This window comes from Syngnathus scovelli, chromosome 9 (assembly GCF_024217435.2).
Source record: "Syngnathus scovelli strain Florida chromosome 9, RoL_Ssco_1.2, whole genome shotgun sequence".
NCBI classification, from domain to species: Eukaryota; Metazoa; Chordata; class Actinopteri; order Syngnathiformes; family Syngnathidae; genus Syngnathus; species Syngnathus scovelli.
This window is the reverse complement of record NC_090855.1, coordinates 94077-116853: the sequence shown is the minus strand read 5'-3', so window position 1 is coordinate 116853 and position 22777 is coordinate 94077. Positions and strand designations below refer to the sequence as shown.

General features: G+C 47.4%; 1 protein-coding gene across 3 annotated transcripts in view; it reads left to right on the top strand.

Annotated features, from left to right (window-relative positions):
* The first annotated feature begins 5319 nt into the window (after positions 1-5319).
* LOC125975185 (CUB and sushi domain-containing protein 3) overlaps positions 5320-22777 on the top strand; it is a 48304-nt gene continuing 30846 nt past the window's right edge. For all 3 annotated transcript variants that reach the window (XM_049730403.2, XM_049730402.2, XM_049730401.2), the window contains exons 1-17: positions 5320-6097; positions 10578-10800; positions 11856-11968; positions 13109-13303; positions 14529-14736; positions 15016-15128; positions 15219-15296; positions 15828-15912; positions 16635-16759; positions 17232-17353; positions 19430-19533; positions 19771-19883; positions 20302-20484; positions 20906-21232; positions 21715-21909; positions 22001-22139; positions 22376-22563. In XM_049730403.2, coding sequence (XP_049586360.1) covers positions 5953-6097; positions 10578-10800; positions 11856-11968; positions 13109-13303; positions 14529-14736; positions 15016-15128; positions 15219-15296; positions 15828-15912; positions 16635-16759; positions 17232-17353; positions 19430-19533; positions 19771-19883; positions 20302-20484; positions 20906-21232; positions 21715-21909; positions 22001-22139; positions 22376-22563 — 2656 coding nt within the window. In that variant the 5' untranslated portion in view covers positions 5320-5952. The remainder of the gene's footprint in view (positions 6098-10577; positions 10801-11855; positions 11969-13108; positions 13304-14528; positions 14737-15015; positions 15129-15218; positions 15297-15827; positions 15913-16634; positions 16760-17231; positions 17354-19429; positions 19534-19770; positions 19884-20301; positions 20485-20905; positions 21233-21714; positions 21910-22000; positions 22140-22375; positions 22564-22777) is intronic.

Sequence of the window (22777 nt, the reverse complement as noted above, 5' to 3'; positions counted from 1 at the left end):
GTCTGGAGGTGTTGCAGTGATTGATGAGATGCTTGTGACCTATAATAGACAGAGGCACAATTAAAGCCACTCTTACCTCAAAGATCTCGGATCGCGGCCTCCGTCCGGTCTGATCGTCGGTCGGTCGGTCGGTCGGTCGGTCGGTCGGACCATCCCTCCTTGCCTGGGTTTGTCCAGCTTGCGTCCTCAGAGTGGCTATTTTTGGAGCTGAGCGCTAAACGCTAAGATTCAGGTCACTTAGTCACTCCACTTACTTACTTACTTAGTGTACAATGTGAATTTTCAATGCAGTCAGAGAGATTGTACTTTTATTATTCTTTGCAGCTTTTTGTGTTTTCCGCCCAAAGCCACTCCCCTTTTCTAGCCTCCGTGTTCTATTTTGGAAGGTGTTGATCTCTTTGTCTTTTTCTATCTTCCAAATGTTTACCTTGATCACATTGCCAGCATGTCGCGAACTGCAGAAGGCACGCTTTGTTTGAAATGGAATGCCCATCCCCAATCTCTTGGCAAATGAGGCCGACCGGTTGGTTTCCCAATCCGTTTGGTTGATTGAACTCGGTCGGACGTGTTGAATGGTGTCTGAGTGGTGGAGCTCAGCTGGGAACCCTCAAGACAACCATGTCACGTTGTAACGCATGCTTTGTTTGTCCGGCTTTTGTTCATCGCTACGCTTTGGAACTTGATCCACTTGTGCCATAACCTTCTTCCAACTTGATCCACCTTCTTCCAGTTTACAAGACCAGAGGTATTTCCAAACTCCTTCATAAACGGATTCACTTTTATTTGAGTTCAATCATTTCTCACAGGTTCGATGCTTTGAAGGGCTTTTTGTGCACTCTTTTGTCCTTCGATTTCTCTGTATTCCGCGCTTCTGAAGGCATTCCTTTTTTCATGATTTCTCAAAAATGAAGGGAGAAAATAGAAATTGTTTTCAAAGGAGCACGACGGCCCTCCTGTCCCTTGAGCTTTTCTACTCGTTGTACTTTATGCACCACGACGTCGTTGGCTGTCATTCAGAAGAGAAGGCAAAATAACAGCACAGTTGCTTTCCCACATTATGAGTGCAGTGATGCTGACAAAATGACATTTTTGCCAACTGAACTGTTCCCAAATCTGTTTCACACTATTAGCACAGGTACAAAGTGACGGACGGAGAGGCGCACAGCGGCTGTCACTGACCTTTTAGCAGTGCAAACGCTTTCTTTTTCATTCGACAAGACAGCCCAGTGGCCTACATTCAAACAAAACGCACTCCTTTTACAAGATTTCTTTTCTTTCCCAAGCTCATTTTGAATGTAACAAATGTTGATGCCTGGGCCCCGAAGCTTGCCATTTGCTGTCTATTTATTTCCTTGGAGGGAAGCAGCAAAGCCCACTGACATTCAATCACATTATTTTGCCACACTGATTTGCTGCCTGCACCTGTGACATGAACCTCACATAACAAGCACACATCAGTCTGCCAGCTATAAATCAAACGGCCCAAACACACTCAATCACCTCAGTCAAGCCTAACGTAGCAGCGTACCGCATAAGATTGCGACCTTGTAGCAGTCTTAGTTCACAACGCAGGTCCGTCCAGCCGTCCGTCCGTCCGTCCAATCCATCCAATCCATCCATCCAATCCATCCACCCACCCATCCATCCATCCACCCACCCACCCATCCACCCATCCATCCATCCATCCATCCATCCTCTGAAGTGCTCTATCCTCAGCAGCCCGCTGGATGGAGTCTTTGGGGGATAGGGTTAGGGCACAACCTGAACTGGCGGCCAGCCAATGGCAGGGCCACAACGCAGGTCTTGAGTCTCAAAAACAGAAGGACAAGGTAAGAGAAACAGGATGACCCCCACCCCCACCCACCCCAGTTTGTATATTGTAGTACAGTCATTAGAATTGCCTAGCCAATGAATGTAAAGGTGCCCAACACTTTTGCTTTCCAGTGCTTTCTATCCACGGGAGCACATGTATAATATCCTAATTGAATTTGTTTCAAGTGACCTGCAAGGTGACGCTGCTGCGCTACTTGCAGATGCCGCCGCCGCCACCGCTGCACTATTATTGGTGCGGTTAAAGAATCGAGTGGCTTAAAGCAATCATAAGAGAGGCATTTAGGAAAAGCAACTCTCAAATGCAGCCGAGGCCAAAGAGGAGTAGTGACAGCGGTTTCCACCACGTGACTGCCCCACCCAGGCTCAGCTCAAATACATTCTTAAAGCATTTTCATGGCTGAAATTGGCCATTCCTTGCACACGTGTCTGCTCACGGACATCTGAGAAATAATGGGAGACTGCCTTTGGCCTTGTAACTCAACGTTTTAGCTTGGGAAGCCCACTTTATTGTTTATACAGAACGGATAAAAGATGCTCAGGCACCGACGGACATAACAAGCAATGTTCCGTCTTTAGAAAGAGGGCCATTTTTCATATCTAAGGATGGGGGCTACACATTCCATTCCATACAATGTCTTTGAGATAGAACTGCTGAAAAAGGAAAGGCTCCCAAATTTAGCAGGTGTCAAAGTCAAGGCCCGGGGGCCAGATACGGCCCGCCACGCCACGCCACGCCACGCCACATCATTTGAGGTGGCCCGCAAAGACATTCATATGTCAATTCCAAAATGTCCAATTGTTTTCACTTTTAAAAAATAGAGATATTGTTAGCAGTTTTTATTACCATTCATTTTTCAGATCCTTTTTATTTTGAAATATTTGATTTGATTGCAAGATTTGAACAGTTTTTATCCGTCTCTGTTTTGAAAACGACTTGTGTTGTAGTGTAGCCTATAGTATACAACATGAGACGGTCGTACATTGATTTGGGTTGACAATTTGAGGCAAACTATGACTACGATGCGGCCCGCGACAAAAATAAGTTTGACGCCCCTGATCTACACGACCGCTCAAAACTTTGAGGTCACGTCCTTATTTTTAAAATAAGATTGCAATTTTCTTTTTTTTTTTCAATGGGGATAACACAGCTGTGTTGTCGATTTGGCTTTGTTTTGTTTCCCGCTACGTCTCGTCCGGTCCGTGTCGTCTGCTCGGCTCAGTCCGTCCGTCCGGCCGGCCGGCCGCTCGTGTCTTGTTCAGAGAGGTATTAACCATTTCAAAGAGCAGTCAGAGAAATTCTGACTTTGTCACCTTGGCAACAGACTCTGTGAACATAACCTGCTGGTGAGCAGTTCAAATCTTGACTTTCTACCTGAAGAAAACATGCCTTCTCTGTACACGTGAAATGAGACGATGGCATTCCCAGAGGAATTTTTCAAACAGTGCTGTCTTTAATCAAACTCGCTCATGTATCTTTAATAACCTCCAGCCAGACAGTATAGCTCCAATCTCACGTTCGCATACTGCGTTGACATCGGTGCATTTTTCTCTCTCTCTCTCTCTCTCGCTTTTTTTTTTTTCCTTTTGCAAATGTGACTTTTATGTCAATGCCAAGGAACATAAAAGCAACCGTGTGTGCACTGCTGACAAGTCGCAGTTAAAAGGCTGCTAGATCAGCGGTCCCCCAACCGCTGGGCCGCGGACCAGTACCGGTCCGTGGATCATTTGGTACCGGGCCGCACAGGAAAGAATAACTAACTTGCATGATTTCCGTTCAATCCCCTTTAGAAGTGCTGTGATTTGCATGATTAGCGTTATGGATGGATCTCTATTGTGTACATCACTGAACTTGAAGTGAGTGAATTCAATTTTTAAGACCGAACCAAACAATTCATTCTATATTTCTCCCGCATTCCCTGGTGAGCGCATTTGTTATGAACTTCTATACACAGTGAATGAAGGGGCAGGCAGGAGGCAGTGTGATTGCTCAAGTAGCAAGTAAAGAGCGCTTTTGGCATACGACCCAAGCTCACTCTCCTGGGCCCGTCCATTACAGCGGTAAAGACAAACTGTGCTGGCTGCGTGCATGCGTGCGAGCGTGCTGGCTGCGTGCTGGCTGCGTTCTCGCTGTCTCAATCCATTGTCAGCAGCCTTCAGGCAGGCCAGGCCAGGCCAGGCCAGGCCAGGCCAGGCCAGGCCAGGCCCCCCTGTGACCCCACCAGGGACCTTGGCCCTTGCGCTTCACATTGCAGAGACACGCTCGTTTTCTTCCGCTGCATGAAGCCTTGAGATAGATAAATAGTCCCACCGAGCAAGAGACGTACATATCACTCGGCGAGGCAGCCGGAATATGTGAGGGGAACGTGATTAACATCAAGCTGTCCTCCTCGCAAACGTGGGCCCAAATCATAGGACATTACACCGAGTTGGAAAATGAACCATAAATCAGTCAAAGGAAATAGCTCATAAACAAAGCCCGTAAAGCGCTGCTGCGCTTTACACCAATTGCTCAGATAAATCTCCAGCAATTTGATTGGACGTAGTAATATTTAGTAATATTTTACCTGTCCAATTTGTCTGAATACCGAGGCATTTCGACGAAACCAACGAGCCCGCAAACGCTTATTGACTTTGTCACGTCACGTCTTGTCGTCAAGTTGACTCGATGACTAACTGAATGTTCATGCTGCAAAATGAGTCACCGCACGTACAGACACAAGCTCCACCATAACACACCAATGGCCCCAAGCCAGATAGACTACTTTGGAAACATCGTCCCTTTATTTGGGCCGTCAAAGGTTACGACTTGGCGCAATGAAACTGAAATACACTTTTGCTGAACCGAAATTTGGTGCAAAATGTGGCTGTAAGATATTTAGGAGGGAAACTCTTCAACCATAAAGAAAACACGCACACGCGCTCACACACTCACGCCTTTCATGACTTACAGGTGTCCTCATAAACTGGCCCAACTGACTTCACACTAATAAATCTTGCTAATAGCGCGCCAGGAGATATTGATTTCTTTGGAGGTGCTTTCATGTGCCATTATTATTGGAGAAATATTCTAAGTGAAGCCATGCACGACATCATTGATTGAAAACTTGACTGATATTGAGTGCAGGTCTTCACTGTGCAGCTGCTGACCTCGCATATCCTCTCGGCGACAGACAGGCAGGCAGGCAGGCAGGCAGGCAGACAGACAGACAGACAATCTCTGTGTGCTCAAATGACTGCAAAGCATGTGCCTGTGTTATTTAATCGTCATTCGCGACGACACAACAAAGAATGCATCTTGTATTCAACTCGATGGCAGAAGGTGCAATGGACCTGCAAGTCCACCTGTTAACATAAAGACAACACTGCATCTTTGATTTGATGTTATTCTTTTCATAGAGGCCTAATGTGTGTGCTACTTTTTTTTTTTCCCATGTCAGATATCCATCCGCCTTGGCTCAAAAATGGTTGCTTTAATCAACACTCTGGAGGGGTTCTCATGCTGCTCGCCTCCGTTCCAACAATGGTCGGAGGGACTCTAGATGGCAGAAGAGGCCCACTACAGCCCGCTCGCTCGCTCCCTCGCTCGGGTTTTGATGTCGCCCTACCTTTGAAATGCAAATGTCCCAAACATAGCACCCCCACAATGACGACCCCAAACTACGTCTCTCTATCTGTCTCACTCTGTCTGTCTGTCTGTCTGTCTGTCTGCCTCTCTCTCTCTCTCTCCCCCCCGCCTCTCGCTTGCTTGAGGCAAGCATCACCAGTGCAAATCGATAAAAGCACCATTCAAATAGTCAACGCCGCACTGTGTTGTGTGCGTCCAGCACCGTCAACGTCACCCAGGTGCAAAACTGCGGACGCACCGCGAGCCCAGGGACGCACGCGCTCGCTGGATGCCCCACTCATCAGAAATGCTCCAGCCCTCGTCCAGGTTGCTTCGGTTCTCTCCTAAATTGGCGGCGTGTCTCTCACTTCATCGTGCGTATCGCGGCGGCGGCGGCAGCGGCGGCAGCAGCAGCAGCAGCAGCACGGCGGCGGCGGCCTTTCCTTGTAAGAAGAGGGAATCTCCCGGGAAGAAGGACCATTTGGGCTAGGCATTCGAACGTTCGAGGTGTGACAATGACGCGGATTTGCAACGAGGGATTTATGGAATTGCACGACATGTCCAGCCGGAGATGCGTTCAATGTGGCCGAAGCACCGCGATGTGGATGGGAGTTGTTTTCTGGAATATCTTCTTTTGTCTTTTGTTCACCTGTGTCAAAGGTAAGGCGCTCGCTCACTCAAACGCCCGCCCGCCGCCGCCGCGTTGCAGTCACGCTCACCTCAGCTCACATGCATGCATGTAGGCAGGCAGGCAGGCAGGAAGGCAGGCATGCATGCGCGTCTCCATCCAAACGGCACTCAAAGGCGCATCAAATTGCCCATCTTTTTTGCTCTTGAACGCATTTCAGTGCTTTGGCGCTCAATGCAGTCTTTGAGCGTGCCTCTGAATAAATATTCTTCGAGCAGCGTCTCATAATAGCCTACGTGCACGAGCTACTTTAATTAGAGGGCGAAGCACTTATTTCAGGCGCAATGACCTGCATTTTGCCCTGCTTTTAACCTGTGCGCTCAAGTCGTGTACGTTTCTGTTTTTCCACATTAAGGCATAGATTTTTTGTAAGGGTTTTCGCCACTATTAACACACAAAAAAAAAACCAAAACAGTTCTGTGGAACCAGTTTGAGTAGGACCTGTAACAGCAAGCAGGTGTTAGTATTCACTGATTATGTGTCTTGGTGTGCCCATTTGAAGAGTGATTGGCTGGCCGAGAGCTAACTTGTTCCTAAAATTTGACTCTATACATACATACATACATACATATACATATATATATATATATATATATATGTATGTATGTATGTATGTATGTATGTATGTATGTATGTATGTATGTATGTATGTATGTATGTGTGTCCGTGTGCGTGCGTGCGTGTACACATGCGTACATACATACAAGTAGGCCTATTAGCTAAGCTGTTTGGATGTGCACCACGATAAAATGATCATTTTCAATAAAAAAAAAAAAGCATCTGTAAAAGGGTCAGCTCCTGCAAAGCCGTTTCAATTATTTTCCCTCTCCAAAAGATGTTCTAGCAGTGTGTGGTGACTATGAGTGCACAATGTTTATCTGTTGTGTGTGTGTGTGTGTGTGCGTGCGCGCGCGCGTGCATGCATGTATGAGAGGATCGGTGCCCACAGATTTGAATTTCCATACAGATTGTTCGCCCTCTGAGTAATTCTCTCGTCTGACTGTTGGGGGTGGATAGAATGCGCTGCATGCAGAGTAGAAGTGCCCACCGAGTCGAAGGCAAGGCAAGGCAAGGCAACCACAGTGCGTTTTTTATCACCACCCACAATGTGGCAATGTCAAACCTCGGGGCCACTGCCAATCCTCCTTGTTCTCTTACTTATTAGGCAGGAGCGAGCGAGCGAGGGAGGGAGGGAGGGAGAGAGGGAGGGAGCCAGGGAGCGAGGGAGCGAGGGAGGCAGCTAGGTAAAGGATGATGAGGACGCCTGTGATGGAGCAAGGCAAGAGAGAGGAAAGTTGTAGCTCGCTGCCGCCGCTATCAGACTGCTGACACAATTGAAAGTACTCAAGGTATGGCCAGATGTCCTCAGCAAGTGTTTTCCCCCCTCTTTTTTGGTTTATCCATTTACTGTGACGCATCGTTCGTACTCTCCGGTGGATGGACGACTTCTCTCTTTCGCCATCATTTTTGAATAATGAGTCAAAATGAATCACTTGGAATCAAAGTTATTGACACTTGGTTGTTTTGCCATATTTCCCCACCTGTCTCCAGTGGCTATTTGCTTTTTAACACGATAATGATTAACCGAGACTAGTCTTGCAAACTAAAAAAAGTAACACGTGATTTGAAATGGACAGAGGGGAAGCTCCTAAAGCAGATCGCTTTGATTTGATCATTTGTTTATGACAATTGAATTGACAGCACGGAACTAGACAATTTTGTACTCCACTGCACAGAGCAGCGCACTGGTTGTCATGGCGACAACACACGAACCTGCAATTTCAGAACAGTTGCTGGAGTTCTCTTTCGGGATGGGATGCACCCTCCTAATTGACCGGTCCGCTGTTAGGTAGCACAGAAAAGAAAAGCTGACGAGAAGTTGACGTATCCCGCTAGTAGAGCAGCGCTTCCAACTTGCTGTGTGTGTTTTGTGACCGATTTTGCACTTTGGTCCTCTTTGACAGCAAGACGCAGGGCAGGGCAGGGCAGGGCAGGGCAGGGCAGGGCAGGGCAGCGCAGGGCAGGGCAGCGCAGGGCAGGGCAGGGCAGGGCAGGGCAGGGCAGGGCCCTATTTTTGTGGACGACGGGCGCACGAGCAAAAGTGCTGCATCTTCCTTCATCTGGGCTCCCTTCTTTACAAGTCACCTAGCTGTGTTCACTCCCACAAAGCGCAAACGGCCATTTGGAAGTGGACCCAGCCGTGAAATTCCACCCCTGCCTGCCTGTCAATACAGACAGTAAGTAAGAGGGATGGCTCGTTTCCCTGTTTCAGACAATGTGCTTCTGTCGACAGATTGCAAAGGCTGCTGGTCAGCTGATCAGGACGACATTTTGCTTGTGCAATTGGGGCCCATCTGCAGAGGTTAGGCTTACATGCGTACGAGAACAAGTCGAGGATGAGAAAGGTGTCGTCGGCGGTGTCTTGAAGTATCCTTTAAGTTCCTGTCGAACCGAGAAGAAAAGACACAGCCGTCATTGTTTGAATATCGAAGATGTGGATGGAGCTGACTTGGCGGCACGCCCGCACCGGTGTGGTCTTGTTGCTTTCGAAATGTTTCAAGGCTTGTACGTTTGGAAATCCAGCACACTTGGCTGTGATGAACTCTGTCACTTCTATCTCAGGATCCGTAAGCGGTACTCTTGAGGCAAGAGATGGACGATATCTTGTCTTTTGGGGAGAAAAAAAAAAGGTCTCACTGTGGGGATTAAATGGAATTGCTTGAGGCTCTTAAGGTTAGAAATTAAAGATGGACTTTCCAGACCGGATGAACCAGTGGGCATTTCTGCTGAGAACAATGTACTATGCGTCCATTTGGCGCAAACCATGCCTGGCCTGGCCTGGCCAAACAATTTTTTGGGCCATTTCGAGGAGGTGGCCGTGCCGTGACTACGTGACGGACACGGAAGTCCGCTTTCAACAGTTTGTGCCACCGCGCTTTAGATGTGTGGCCGCGAAGGCCAATGTAGAACAAACTCCTCTCCTCACATTGTTACCGAAAGAGGCCATTGAGTGGCAAAAAATAACCAAGGGTATTGTTTCAACAAAAAGATGGCTCTGCGGCTGCTTTCCTTTTTTGGAATTGCTGATGCTATTTGTTGTTGCTTTGCAAAGGAGAAGCTGCTGTGATACGAGCACACGTGATGCGGCCACAGCGTTTTGATGTGAAAGTGCAGCTTGTGCCGTGGCATCAGTTGAGTGGCGCAACATGGCACAATGGTTCTTTTTTGGGCCATTGTTGTCCTTCCGCAAAATCGACGCTTGATCAGCTTGAAGAGCTCAAGTGGCCTGGCCTAGCCTAGCCTAGCCTGGCCTAGCCTAGCCTAGCCTAGCCTAGCCTAGCCTTTCATACGTACGATTATTTCCCTGTGCAATGGAGTGCAGAGTTGTGCGAATGCCAGCTGTGGATTTGATTGGAGGAAGCATTTGTCATCTTGGGTGCACCAAAAATGGACTGAATCTTACAAAGGCACTTTACACATTTTCAGGAGCTAATTGTTTAAAGAGCATCCTTTCAGGTTCACTTGTTTGTAGTTTCATCAAGCGGGCGGGCGGGCGGGCAGGCAGGCAGGCAGGCAGGCAGGCAGGCAGCCACGCATAACGCACGACTGTGGTTGTGCACATTTTATTCGTACGAATAGTGAAGGTGCAGCCGAGCTCCGCAGATAAACTCCACTCTGGGGCATCAATTTAAGGTCTCTGTCTCAGTTGGCGGGCACTCGCTCGCTCGCTCGCGTGCAAAGCTGGATGTGCAGATGAAAGACTGATTTCTCGTCACTCCACATTTGATCTGAGGCACAAAGCGCAGCTTGCCATTGATCTGGAAGATGTCTTCTGATCAAACAAAATCACGTCGAAATAAAATGACACCATTTCTATTTGGGGTCTTCAAAGGGAAACGTGACCTATGCGCTAGTAGTCTTTCACACCTGACAATCGCCACAAAGCATCGATTATACAAACAAGAAACATTCATGGTGTCAAACATAATTCAAGCCAAGATGGTGTCTGTCCATCATGTCGACTTAAAGTCTCACGGCATGGGGGAGAAAGGATCCCCTCAGATGGTGACGGTGCTGTGCTGTGCTGTGCGGTGGCTGCACGGGCTTCTTCTTGATGGACAGCAGCTTGGCCAACACCCGCTGTTGTGCCACAGACGTCAGATTGGGCAGCGTCACGGCTTCCGGCAACGTACGCTGCTTTTGGCATCTGGAAGGGCTCCAGCTTGGATGGATGGATGGATGGATGGATGGATGGATGGATGGATGGATGGATGGATGGATGGATGGATGGATGGATGGATGGATGGATGGATGGATGGATGGATGGGATGGGTTGGGTTGGGTTGGGTACGGACGGACGGACGGACGGACGGACGGATTTAGAAAGCAACTCAATGCATTCGGTCATCTTCTGTCCTCTCATCGGCATTGCCTGTAACTATTTGTCGCCAGGTTTGGTCCACACATGCGGAGGCACTTTAAAGGGGAAGAACGGCACAATCGAAAGCCCCGGCTTTCCGTACGGTTATCCCAACGGAGCCAACTGTACCTGGGTGATTGTTGCGGGAGACGGCAACAGGATTCATCTCGTTTTTCAATCTTTTGCCGTGGAAGAAGAATATGACTTTTTATCTTTGTATGATGGCCACCCGCACCCAGCAAACTTCAGAACAAGGTAAGACGGCAACCTGCTACCTTCGCTTTGAAGTTCCCTCCACCTGCCGCTAGTGGGCGTTGTTGTGTAGTTTTGTTGGTTTTCATGGAAAGCCCTAAATTGTCTGGGTAACCCCCAAACTTTTGCATAAGAGCAAACTGCAATGAAAATCTTTTCAACATGGTCCTTGTCTTTGAATAGTGCTCTGGGATATGTACACCACACTATAGTCCTTTTTACATGAACACTTTTGAGATGCAACTGTGCGGCAAAAAAAGCAACCAATGTGTTTCAAAGCACTTAAATCAACTGGCGAATATGACTTGGCCTGAAAAAAAAAAAAAAAAAAAAAAGAAAGATTTGTTTGCTTCACTCCATGTATTTACTACTTGTATCAACCCTATGAACAGCGCTGTAATTGGAAACTATTGAAGCTGTAAATATTCTACAGTTTCGACACACCCACGCACGCGCGCGCGCACGCACGCACACACACACACTCCAGTTATTTACTATTTGGCTGACTTTGGTGTAAAGGTTCGGTCCCCCAAATTAGCAAGAGAAAAGCATGCAACAAACTGGGATGGCAACGGCGAAGGAGACATTTTGTTTCATGCTCAACTCGTGCTCACGCGACACACAAGCTGACTTAGAGCAGCCGAGCGGAGGGTCGATAGAACACGAGCAAGCGGCGCTGACAAACGGCCGGCGACGCATCTGGTTTACGACGTTGTGAAACTAAATGGATTTGTTTAGACCTGCACCTCATTTGAAATGCAGTAATGAAGCAGTCTATTACAATAGGTACGCTGGCCGCTTTTCACCCACACAAGCACGGACGCTTGAATTGCGGAACGGCCGTTATATTGCAGGTGGACAAATGGCGTGCATATTCAACCATTCTGTCTTTCATTAGACGCCTAATGGCCACAAGGTATTCATGATTTCGACCGACTGCGAGCTAAGGTGTGCGGAGGCTTGAGCCAAATTTGCATCCGTCCGTTCTTATTCACCGCGTAATCCCAATCTGTGGTCGTTTTGGTCACGGCGTGTCTTTTTTTTCCCCCTATCCCTAGGTTAACAGGATTTAGCGTTCCTCCTCCTGTTACCAGTTCTGGCGCCATTTTTTCTCTGAGGCTTACCAGTGACTTTGCAGTAAGTGCTCATGGATTTAAAGCATTCTACGAAGGTAAGAACAGCAAAAGAGCAGGCTGAGCGCCAGCTGAATTGTTTGTTGAAATTGGCGAGGGTTGGTTTGACAGACGTTTGCCTCCAAGTCCGCGTCCCGCTTTAAAGGAGCGAGCACACCGACGGACGGGTCCGAAAGGTCGGCCTCCTCGCTGCTCCGCTCCCACTCTTTCTGACGAGGCCACCTCCGGCCGGGCGTTGTGACGATAGACTCGGTCAATGGCGCAAATCGGCGTCCGGTCTTGAACTTTTTTCTGCCGTTCGACAAGTGCTTCTAGAATTGCATGGCAGATGGCCAACGGAATGGGAGGCGTTATGTGGGCGGTTAACAGCTCGAAGTTGAATTCTACTTGTGTGACCATCTTGCTTGCCCTTTCTCCTGCACACATTATCAGTGAGCTTCCCATCGCTGAAGAGTTGTATCAAATAGAGCCGTAGCTTTGTTTTGACTGCTTGACTAAGATGTAATGTCTGACATATTGTTTTCAGCCTCTCCTTTTCCGTATCTGACAAGCTGATCCACCACTTTCACTGCTCCTCATTGTGAAAAGAACCATTTTCCTTGCTCTTTCACCCTCCGCTCATCCTCCATCATGCCCTAGCCGTAGCCGTAGCCAGAGCGCGGCCTGGCCTGGCCTGGCTTGGCCTGGCCTGGCCTGGCCTGGCCTGGCTTGGCCTGGCCTGGCCTGGCCTGGCCTGGCCTGGCCTGGCCTGGCCTGGCCTGGCCTGGCCTGACCTGGCCTGGCCTGACCTGGCTCTTCTCTTCTCTTCTCTTCTCTTCTCTTCTCTTCTCTTCTCTTCTCTTCTCTTCTCTTCTCTTCTCTTCTCTTCTCTTCTCTTCTCTTCTCTTCTCTCCTCTTCTCTTCTCTTCTCTTCTCTTCTCTTCGCGACTACTAACAGCATTGCAACGGCGACAATATTGTGGTGCGTGATAATAAGAATGACGATCCTCCCATTTGATTGTGGTCTAGTTTCACGACGATCAATATCCAATCCAATTTCCAGAAAGAAATATCTGCAATATTCATACAGCTCCATTGAAAGGCATTACAGGCTGCTGGGAAACCAGAACCCGCTTGTCCCGATTTGAATATTGCGCGAAGCCTTTTTCACCCTTTTCTTTTCCTTCTTTCTTGCTTAGAACTGTGGAGGAGCTCGTGTGGAAACCCGGGCATTCCGCCCAAAGGCCTACTGAACGGAACCCAGTTTGTTTTAGGCGCCAAGATCGGTTACAGGTGTATTTCCGGCTATGTCCTGGATGGCCATTCCTTGCTCACTTGTGTCACCAATGCAGCCGGCGTGTCAGTGTGGGACTTCCCCGTGCCAATCTGCAGAGGTAAGACTCCGTCTCATCTGATGTCATCATTGGAAAATGACGTCCAGCCAATTTAAGATGCACAAGAAAAAAGATTCGGATACAACAGTGTCAAAATCTTTATTTTTTTTCTTTCTTCAATGTTAACAAATACAAGAGTCAGTGAATGGTTGGTGAGTGCTGAGGTCATGTTTTTTTTTTTTTTTCTCCTTTCTTCCCATCCTTGGATGCTGTTGTTTCAATGTGGTGAAATGATTCATTGTTCTGGTGCTTACAGAGGTGACCATGAATTGGTGTACACAAATGACATTTCCTCAAAACACCCCATTTAATTGATTGATAGGCTCTACGGTCAAGCATCATATCGTTTATTTGATGTTTTTTTTTTTTTTTTTTTATCTTTCGAAATCAATCATGACTCATTCCGCCGGAAGAAAAAAAATGAAGCGATCCTAAATGAAAGGAAATGAATGTTTGGAGTGATGGGGTGGGAGAGGGGATGTCCTGTCCTCTAATTGTTATCAATGCAAACTTGTTTGGAAAGTTGCCCGTGTACACAAATGATCTCAGTCTGCCTTTTACTAAAGAGTGAACAGAAGCACACCATCATCTCATCCCAGCTCATCTCAGCTCATCGTCTTTTGTGGCAGATGGTGAAAAGAAACCATGCGCAATTTCTCTATTGCACTTCCAGTGTTTCTTACATCCTTAAGATGAATGGAATCTTGAACTTATCTGCACAGTAGGAAAAAGGCCTTGTGAAGATTTGACACATTATTCATTTGGCTCTGGAAGATGTACAGCTGAAATATTAACCATCAGCTGCTTTTTCATCTCGCCGGAGCTGCCACTGCTATGCCACAACTCGACCCATCAGCTGTTGGGAACATTTCAAGCATTCTATTTTTGGTCTGCTGCAATAACTACCACAGGCTCTGCTCGCTACCTTGACTCTACTTAGTTGATAAGCATCTTATTGTTGACATCTGGACATTTTAGGCCAATGCTGATACTATATGTATGGCAGAAAAACACATCAACAATGAATGGGCTAAAAATCAAATTGCATGTGGTCACACTCACTGACACATGCACTGACCCCCTAGCCTAGCCTCGCCTAGCCTAGCCTGGCCTGGCCTGGCCTAGCCTAGCCTAGCCTAGCCTAGCCTAGCTTGGCCTAACCCAAGCCAATATATTTGTATGTTGCAATCTTTCCATCAACTTTTCACTTGCTTGTCTTTGGCAGCGGAGGACACGTGCGGTGGAACGCTGAGGGGTTCCAGTGGCTTCATATCCAGCTTTGATTCCCCCAGCGGACTGGGCAGCAACGGAGAGTGTAAATGGACCGTCCTAGCTGAGCCAGGGGATACAATCTCATTGGTGTTTACAGAATTCCAAATGGAAGAAAAGTCCGATTATCTTGAAGTGGAGGGATCCCAATCGCCAACAATCTGGTAAATTTGCTTTTGCCAGGGGCTCCTCATTTGACAGCTGTGCTACGGAGACTCCTAACGGGACCGATTAGTGATGATATTGTAAACGACCATGTTGTTTGTGCACTACATGTTTCTCAAATAGAAAATGTTTCTGTGCCTTGCCTGAGTAGACATGTAGTAGTACTACGTCCGTGTGCACAGGTACTATTAGATGCAAGCGTATTTTGAAATTGACGTCACGAAGGTGTTCCTGGAATGAAACGCTCTTGTTGTCGATGTTGCGCTCGTCGTCTTTAGGCTGACCGGGATGAATATCCCCGCACCCATCATCAGCAACAAAAACTGGCTGCGGCTGCATTTTGTGACAGAGAGCAACCATCGCCACAAAGGCTTCAGGGCTCAGTATCAAGGTAGGACACACTTATTAATCATCTTATTCATTTATTAATCATCACAAAACTTTGTGTGTGTGTGTGTGTGCATGCGTTACTTTCAACTAGTGAAAAATTCCGGAGAGCTTAAATCCAGAGGGGTCAAATTACTACCAGGGAAGGACACCGCTAAGAAACTGTCTTTAAGTAAGTTGCCTGTTTTTTGTACTGCCTTGTGTTGTGGCTGTTTCTTTCTCTCTTGGAATGGAAGTGGATCTCACTGTGATCCAAATAACTGACAGCCTTAATACCAGCGCTTCTTAACCATTAGTATTCATTTAATAGCATTGCAATGAGGGTGGTTGTTTTAAAACTTTGGCCTCGACAAAAAAGCAAAGTTAGTCATTTGTCTATTGAACGTATTTATTTATTTATTTATTTTTTTAAATTAGAATGATGAATTTTTCAGCCACATACGTATTCTATGATTGGTAGCTTTGAGGGTAGAAGAGTTGCATTTACCCTCGGTGCTTTAATATGAAGCGCATTCACAAGCTTGCTGCCAAAGAAGCGACCTTTGCAAATGTGACTCTGAAAGATGGAGGCAATTTTTCTAAAACCACCAGCAGCAGCAGCAGCAGCAGCAGCAGCAGCAACCTGCGGTGTTACCTTTCCACTTGTAGCCGCGTTTGTGGAATTGCAAAGTTTGTCAATTTGAATGTGTCCCTTTTCCCCCAGTGAATGAAGGAGTCAAGCAGCTGCCCAATTACTGTCCTGATCCAGGAGAGCCAGAAAATGGCAAACAGATTGGCTCAGACTTCAGGTACCGCAGCAGACCGACAGACTTCTTTCAGCCACTTGCTTTTCAAAGGACAATTCAAGGTCAAGGTGGCCTCAACAGAGTCGTTTTTATTCTGTTGAGTCAACATTTGAAAGTGCACATTCTGAAATTGTGTGAAAATGAATTTCCAGGCTGGAAAAATAAAAATAAATTAAAAACAACCTCCCCCCCGAAATGTATTTACGTACGTCTGTGGCACCCCCCCCCCATCATGGCTATACTATCACATGGATCTGAACTTGTATGTTCTCCATTTATTTCAAAAGATACATTGGGATCAAGAGCCTGCTTTTACTGCCACTTTCAGCTATGAAGTTAGCCTCCTCCCCTGACAACTTATGATATGGTCTTGATGATTGAAATCTTACAATTCTGTGAGACTTTTGAAAGATATCATCATCTTATGGCGCTTCTATTTCAAACAAGATGAAGCTATTGAGCTTTACGCCCTCTGTGGTCAAGGTCCCAGTCAATCTAGTTATTATAAGAAATATGATCAAGGGAATTTTAGTTTTCATGAAAAGAAAAACGCGATGGCGTTAGATCATTTACCGACGCGCAAAGCTATAATGGCTGATGTTGACTCGTAATCATCGGCATGAAATAAATGATTCATTTGACATTTCATCAGGAGTCACTTTTTGAGGGAATTGATTGCTTTTTCAGGTGTTAATGATGGTTTTCTTTTTTTCTTCCTCCCTCAGCATCGGAGCAACTGTTCAATATATCTGCGATGAAGACCATGTGCTGCAGGGTTCCAAAACGATTACCTGCCAGCGCATGGCGGAGGTCTTTGCCGCCTGGACCGACCACAGGCCTGTCTGCAAGGGTGAGCGGGGGAGGGGGGGAGGGAGAAGAGAAGGGGAGGGGAGGAGAGGAGAGGAGAGGAGAGGGGGGGGAGGGAGAAGAGAAGGGGAGGAGAGGAGAGGAGAGGAGAGGAGAGGGGGGGGGGGAGAAGAGAAGGGGAGGAGAGGAGAGGAGAGGAGAGGAGAGGAGAGGAGAGGAGAGGAGAGGAGAGGAGAGGAGAGGAGAGTGGTGGGCGTCACCACACAGCACACACCGGAAAGTTAAATAGTGCACGTTACTTTTCACATTTCAAATGTCCTGACAATACCTGGAGCAACCTTCAGAATGAGATGAATTGTAATAGGCCCACTGTGTGCTCAAACTAAATGACTGCACAAGAATGATGACCATAGCTTATGCACATTACTTTAGTCTTCTTGGAGGAAAATGTAATATTTCTAGGCTGGCTCTTGATTTTCCGTCATCCTTTCATCTTACTTTTGCCTCTGTTGCAGTGAAAACGTGCGGCTCGAATCTCCTGGGGCCTTCGGGAACATTCACATCGCCTAACTTCCCTATCCAATACGAGAGTAACTCCCAATGTGTGTGGATCATCACTGCCAGTGATCCAAACAAGGTAGTGTACCAAGACAGGATCTCCATTCCCCCCCTTTTTTTTGGGTTTGTTTTTACTTACATCTCCTCATTTGCTTTGCATCTGTTGAAAACACCGCCATGCAGGTGCCCTTTTCATCCCAACTCTGCAGCTCTCAAGAAAGTGTGAGATTGCAAGCGTTCAATGCAATGACATTGAGTTTCATTCCATATGCATTAAAACATGAACAATAGCAGTTTGAGTGGAGCGATGCATTTTCACAGGTAATATACGTATATATATTGAAAAGAATGAAAGTTGATGATCACGTTGCAAATGGCTTGCCTTCTTTGACAATGAACGGTTGAAGAAAATTGTTGCCTTTGGGGTGGCCTGAAAAGTGATGGATGATTTCCGCCAGAGAGCGTTACGTCTCTTATACAAACGTCTCTTATTCATTTGTATGCATATTGACAAATTAGCATTTGACCTTCATTTCTGATTGTACCTTTTCTCACCATGCCTCCTCTGCAAATATACTTTGACTGGAGACCATTTGATGCATTCCAATGCACGTGTTTCTATTTTGCAAGTCCGGCTATTGGCACTTGAGCAATTCCGCCCAGTCATCGGAGATTGAGAGAAATAACGATTGAACGAGAGCCCCCGTTGTCCCCAATGTGCCGTTTTGCCAACGGCCGTTCCTGCGGCTCACAATTGCTATTCTGTCCGGTTGGCCACGCGTACGACGACGGCGTCGGTCGGCCGGCCTGCCGGCTCACTTTGTTATTGCTTATTAGCAGAAGACGTGCGACTGGCTGGGACAGGGCTAGCACGGTAGCAGTGTGCATTCCCTGAGGGACAAAAGCCAGAAGACAGTTGATCCATTCAGTGTTGCTCATTATGCTGTTATGAATGAAAGGTTTTTTTGGTTGGAGAGGGGACTGATAAGAATGATGAAGTGCTCATCCGACGTACGGATGTGACCTTTATTGTATTACAGCATCCGTTCATAACAAATCAATGCATAGGGCGTCGAACTGAGCTAATGAAGCTTTGATATGATGGTATTGTACTAGGATGATGAAGCTTTGGACATTCAAATTCTTCTGCAGTGGAGCACATTTGCTTTATGACAATATTGTGATAGTGACAGACAGCTGAGGAAAACTAAGTCAATTAGGAATTTTGATAAGCAGATTGCCTATAAGTATTTCATTTGCGCTTGAAAATAATGTGCGTGCGTGCGTGCGTGCGTGCCTGCCTGCCTGCGTGCATGCAACATTGGCAGGCACTGTCTGTTAAAGGCTTATGCGATTAGCACTTCAAGATTTGATGTGATTTGACATATGCGGTATTGCTGTTGGTGATGCAAGATTAAAGAGGCGAGGCGAGGCGAGGCGAGGCTTAGCGCATGTGCTAGCCAGCTGAAGTTTTTGTTTCAAAGCATTGTGAGATTAAACACGGTATTACTGTCATTAGTTTTTCTCGTCAAGGCAGAGTAAAGCTCCCCCCAGCCCCCCCTCCCGTGCCCTGATTCTCAAGGCAATATACGGAAAGGGATGGCTCTGGGATGAATTGATATCACTGGTAGTCAATAAAAGATGTAAATCATTTGGAGTGTGCCGCTCGTATGCCTTTAACGGGGTATTGTGTTGACCTAATTCCTGGGCTGGGGCCCAATGTGTGTTTCACGCCCCATTGTCTTTCACGAGACTCGCACTCACTCGGTGCTTATGTTTGCTCACTTTAAATTGACCACTTTATTGCATCTTACTCTCCTTGGCCGTCTTGAATGTGGTCACAGATTAGAAAAGGGCTCGTTGGACAAATGTAAGTTTGATGATGCTTTTCAAGTCACACGAGCTCAGACTGATGGGGTGTTGTCATGCCTTCAAGCTCCACCGTCACGCTGTGACCTGGCGTGTGGGCCACAAAATGTGGAGCTCACAAGTCCTTGCTTTATCATGACTTGAAACGAATGTAACGTCCGGAAGCGATTGATGCGGAGCTTTTAGCCCGATAGATCGTGCGTCACAAACATAATGAGCGGTCTCTGAAGAGAAGCCTTTACAAATATTCCGGTCCTAATCAATAGTCAAGTTGTCTTTCCTCCAGGTTATTCAGATCAACTTTGAAGAATTTGACTTGGAGATTGGCTATGATTCGCTAACCATTGGTGACGGAGGGGAAGTCGGGGATTCGAAAACAGTAATACAAGTGTAAGTAGTGAAGTCAATTCATTTCGTTAATTGCGATACCGTTTATTTTGTATGGCAAACGCTGTTGTACGACTTCAAGGACCGCCTTGATTCTTAATGGTATTTATTTGGATGTTTTTTGTATTTTTAAAATACTGATTTATTAAAGATTGACCGGCACAGGTTGGATTCCATCACAGCATTTGATGTGACACAATACGTATATGTACTCAATTTGCTTGTTTTCTTTCTCGGTAGACTGACTGGGAGCTTTGTCCCAGACCTGATTGTGAGCATGTCTCATCAGATGTGGCTTCATCTGCAATCTGATGAAAGTGTGGGCTCAATTGGCTTCAAGATCAACTATAAAGGTAGTTTGGGGTTTCTTCCGCCCTCTGTACGCTTGGCCGTAAAGCAGTCACTCTGTCACTCTGTTTGGGTGTCGGTCTCCGACTTCCCTTCCCTTCCCTTCCCTTCCCTTCCCTTCCCTTCCCTTCCCTTCCCTTCCCTTCCCTTCCCTTCCCTTCCCTTCCCTTCCCTTCCCTTCCCTTCCCTTCCCTTCCCTTCCCTTCCCTTCCCTTCCCTTCCCTTCCCTTCCCTTCCCTTCCCTTCCCTTCCCTTCCCTTCCCTTCCCTTCCCTTCCCTTCCCTTCCCTTCCCTTCCCTTCCCTTCCCTTCCCTTCCCTTCCCTTCCCTTCCCTTCCCCGGATGTTGATAGGAAATACCGAACATGCCTCCAGCTTCTTCGTTTGTCCTCTCTCCCATTTGCTGCCTCTACCCTCACCCACAGAAATTGACAAAGAGAGCTGCGGCGATCCGGGCACACCGCTCTACGGCTACCAAGAGGGAAGCGGCTTCTTAAATGGAGACGTTTTGCGATTTGAGTGTCGCTTTGGATTTGAGCTCATTGGGGAGAGGATGATCACCTGTCAAAACAACAATCAGTGGTCTGCAAATATTCCCATTTGCATATGTGAGTGCATTTCGTTCCTCGTCGACAAATGAAGCAATTACTTGGGCGCTTGCAAAGTTCACAATGACACCAAGCTGATTCATGGCAATACAGTCAAATGCCAATGCAGTGCTTTGTAGGATGTCAACAGCAATGCATCGACTGCAAAGGAGTGCGGCGGCGGCGGCGGCGGCGGTAAATGGCTGCCTCGTTCAAAAACAGGGCCAGCGGACACGATGCCTGCCGATGGTCACGACCCAAATCTCGCCTGTGCCCTCGCCCAATGGGCTCGCTCTTGTCCAAATTCTAGCTAGGCCTGCCGCCGCGTAACTCCTTTGCCCCCGCTATGTTTTCAGATTTTTGCAAACCAGCACTCAATGTTCCGGAAGTGGTGTCGCTGTTAACACACTTGTTAATCGTTTGCTGGCCTTTCTCCCATCAGTTCCCTGTTTTTCCAACTTCACGGCTCCCGCGGGGACCGTGCTGTCCCCCGATTATCCGGAAGGCTACGGGAACAACCTGAACTGCGTATGGTTGATTATCTCCGAGCCCGGCTCCAGAATCCACCTGGCGTTTAATGACTTTGACCTCGAACCACCCTATGACTTCCTGACCGTCAAAGACGGCGACCAATCGGGAGCCACTATTTTGGGACGCTTCTCAGGGGCGGAAGTTCCCTCGCACCTGACGTCCAACAGTAACATCCTGCAACTGGAGTTTCAAGCTGATCACTCCATGTCAGGGCGAGGCTTCAACATCACATATAGCAGTGAGTATATCACGCGCTGCTTTGCGCCTTTGAACCCCAAGCGCCCTATGGGGCGGAAAATACGCCGCCGCTGTAGCGTTAAGTGAAATGCTTTTCGCTAATATATAATAGAGGTTATGACATTCAACGGAGTGTGTATTTTTTCAGGCTGTTTTTACGGCGTGCGAATCCAGAGTTTGAGTAACGTGGCAAAAAGCTGCGCTGGCTGCTCAGCTTTTATGCCTCATTAATAGGTAGCGTCAAAGATTTTTCTCTCCGGGCAAAGACACAAGACTAGCGGCTGCTATTGTCGAGAACAAGCACTTTTGGGTTCCTTGCTGTTTTACAGACAGATCCATCCGTTGAGCTTATCTCGTCGACACTGAGCGAGCCATTTGTCACCACAGCACCCTGCTCTGCTCTGCTCTGCTCTGCTCTGCTCTGTCCTGTCCTGTCCTGTCCTGTCCTGTCCTGTCCTGTCCTGTCTTTGTCCTTATTACAAGCTTTCGGGCAGAACGAGTGCCCTGACCCCGGCATACCCCTGAATGCCAGGCGCTTCGGAGACACTTTTCAACTGGGCAGCTCCGTTTCTGTCGCCTGTGAAGAGGGCTTCATCAAGACGCAAGGCACCGACACCATAACGTGCCATCTGGAGGAAGGCCAGGTGATGTGGAGCGGCCTCATTCCCAAATGCGAAGGTACACCATTCAAAACGCCTCCGCCGTCCGTCCGCGCTCACCACCCCCCCAAAAAACACAACGTTGTCTTTTTCTTGTTCCTCCGAACCAGCTCCCTGCGGAGGTCACTACTCAGGCACGTCTGGGGTCATCCTCTCTCCGGGATGGCCCAGCTACTACAAAGACTCACTTAGCTGTGAATGGGTCATCGAAGCCGAGGCAGGACATTCCATCAAGATCATCTTTGACAGGTCGTTACGCCCAAAAGCCGCCGAGCGCACTTATGAGTTGACGTTCATTCCGTGATTTTACTCCAGTAAATACATGCATAGTATATGATGTGAATTCCCTGTTTGGCATGCCAATAAAGCTGATTCTGATACGAGCTCCGTGGAAAAGGTGAAAAGCGGTCCCAGAAAAACGTGATTCCTTGCCATTCATTGGGCAAAAGTGGGTGACCGTGTGTGGTCGTTTGTTTCTTTTTCAGGTTTCAAACAGAACTTAGCTATGACTTTCTGGAGGTGCATGATGGGCCAAACTTGCTTTCACCTCTGATTGGATCATTCAATGGAACCCAGGTTCCTCAGTTTCTCTTCAGTACCAGCAACTTCCTGTATTTGCTCTTCACTACGGACAACAGTAGATCCAACAGTGGCTTCAAAATCTTCTATGAAGGTAAGAGCGTTTGCATGCAGGTATGGAATGCCAAATGAATGCAAGTGTGTGACACGTGCGTCCATCTTTGCTCTTTATCAGGTTGGGAGCGGAAAGGAGCTAGAGTCAAGTTTGTCACAATTATTTTGAGCCAAAGACTGTCTGGCTGTTGAGAGTGAACATGAATGTAATATGAGTTTCTTCCATTGCAATTGAGGTGAATCTTTTGAGGGGA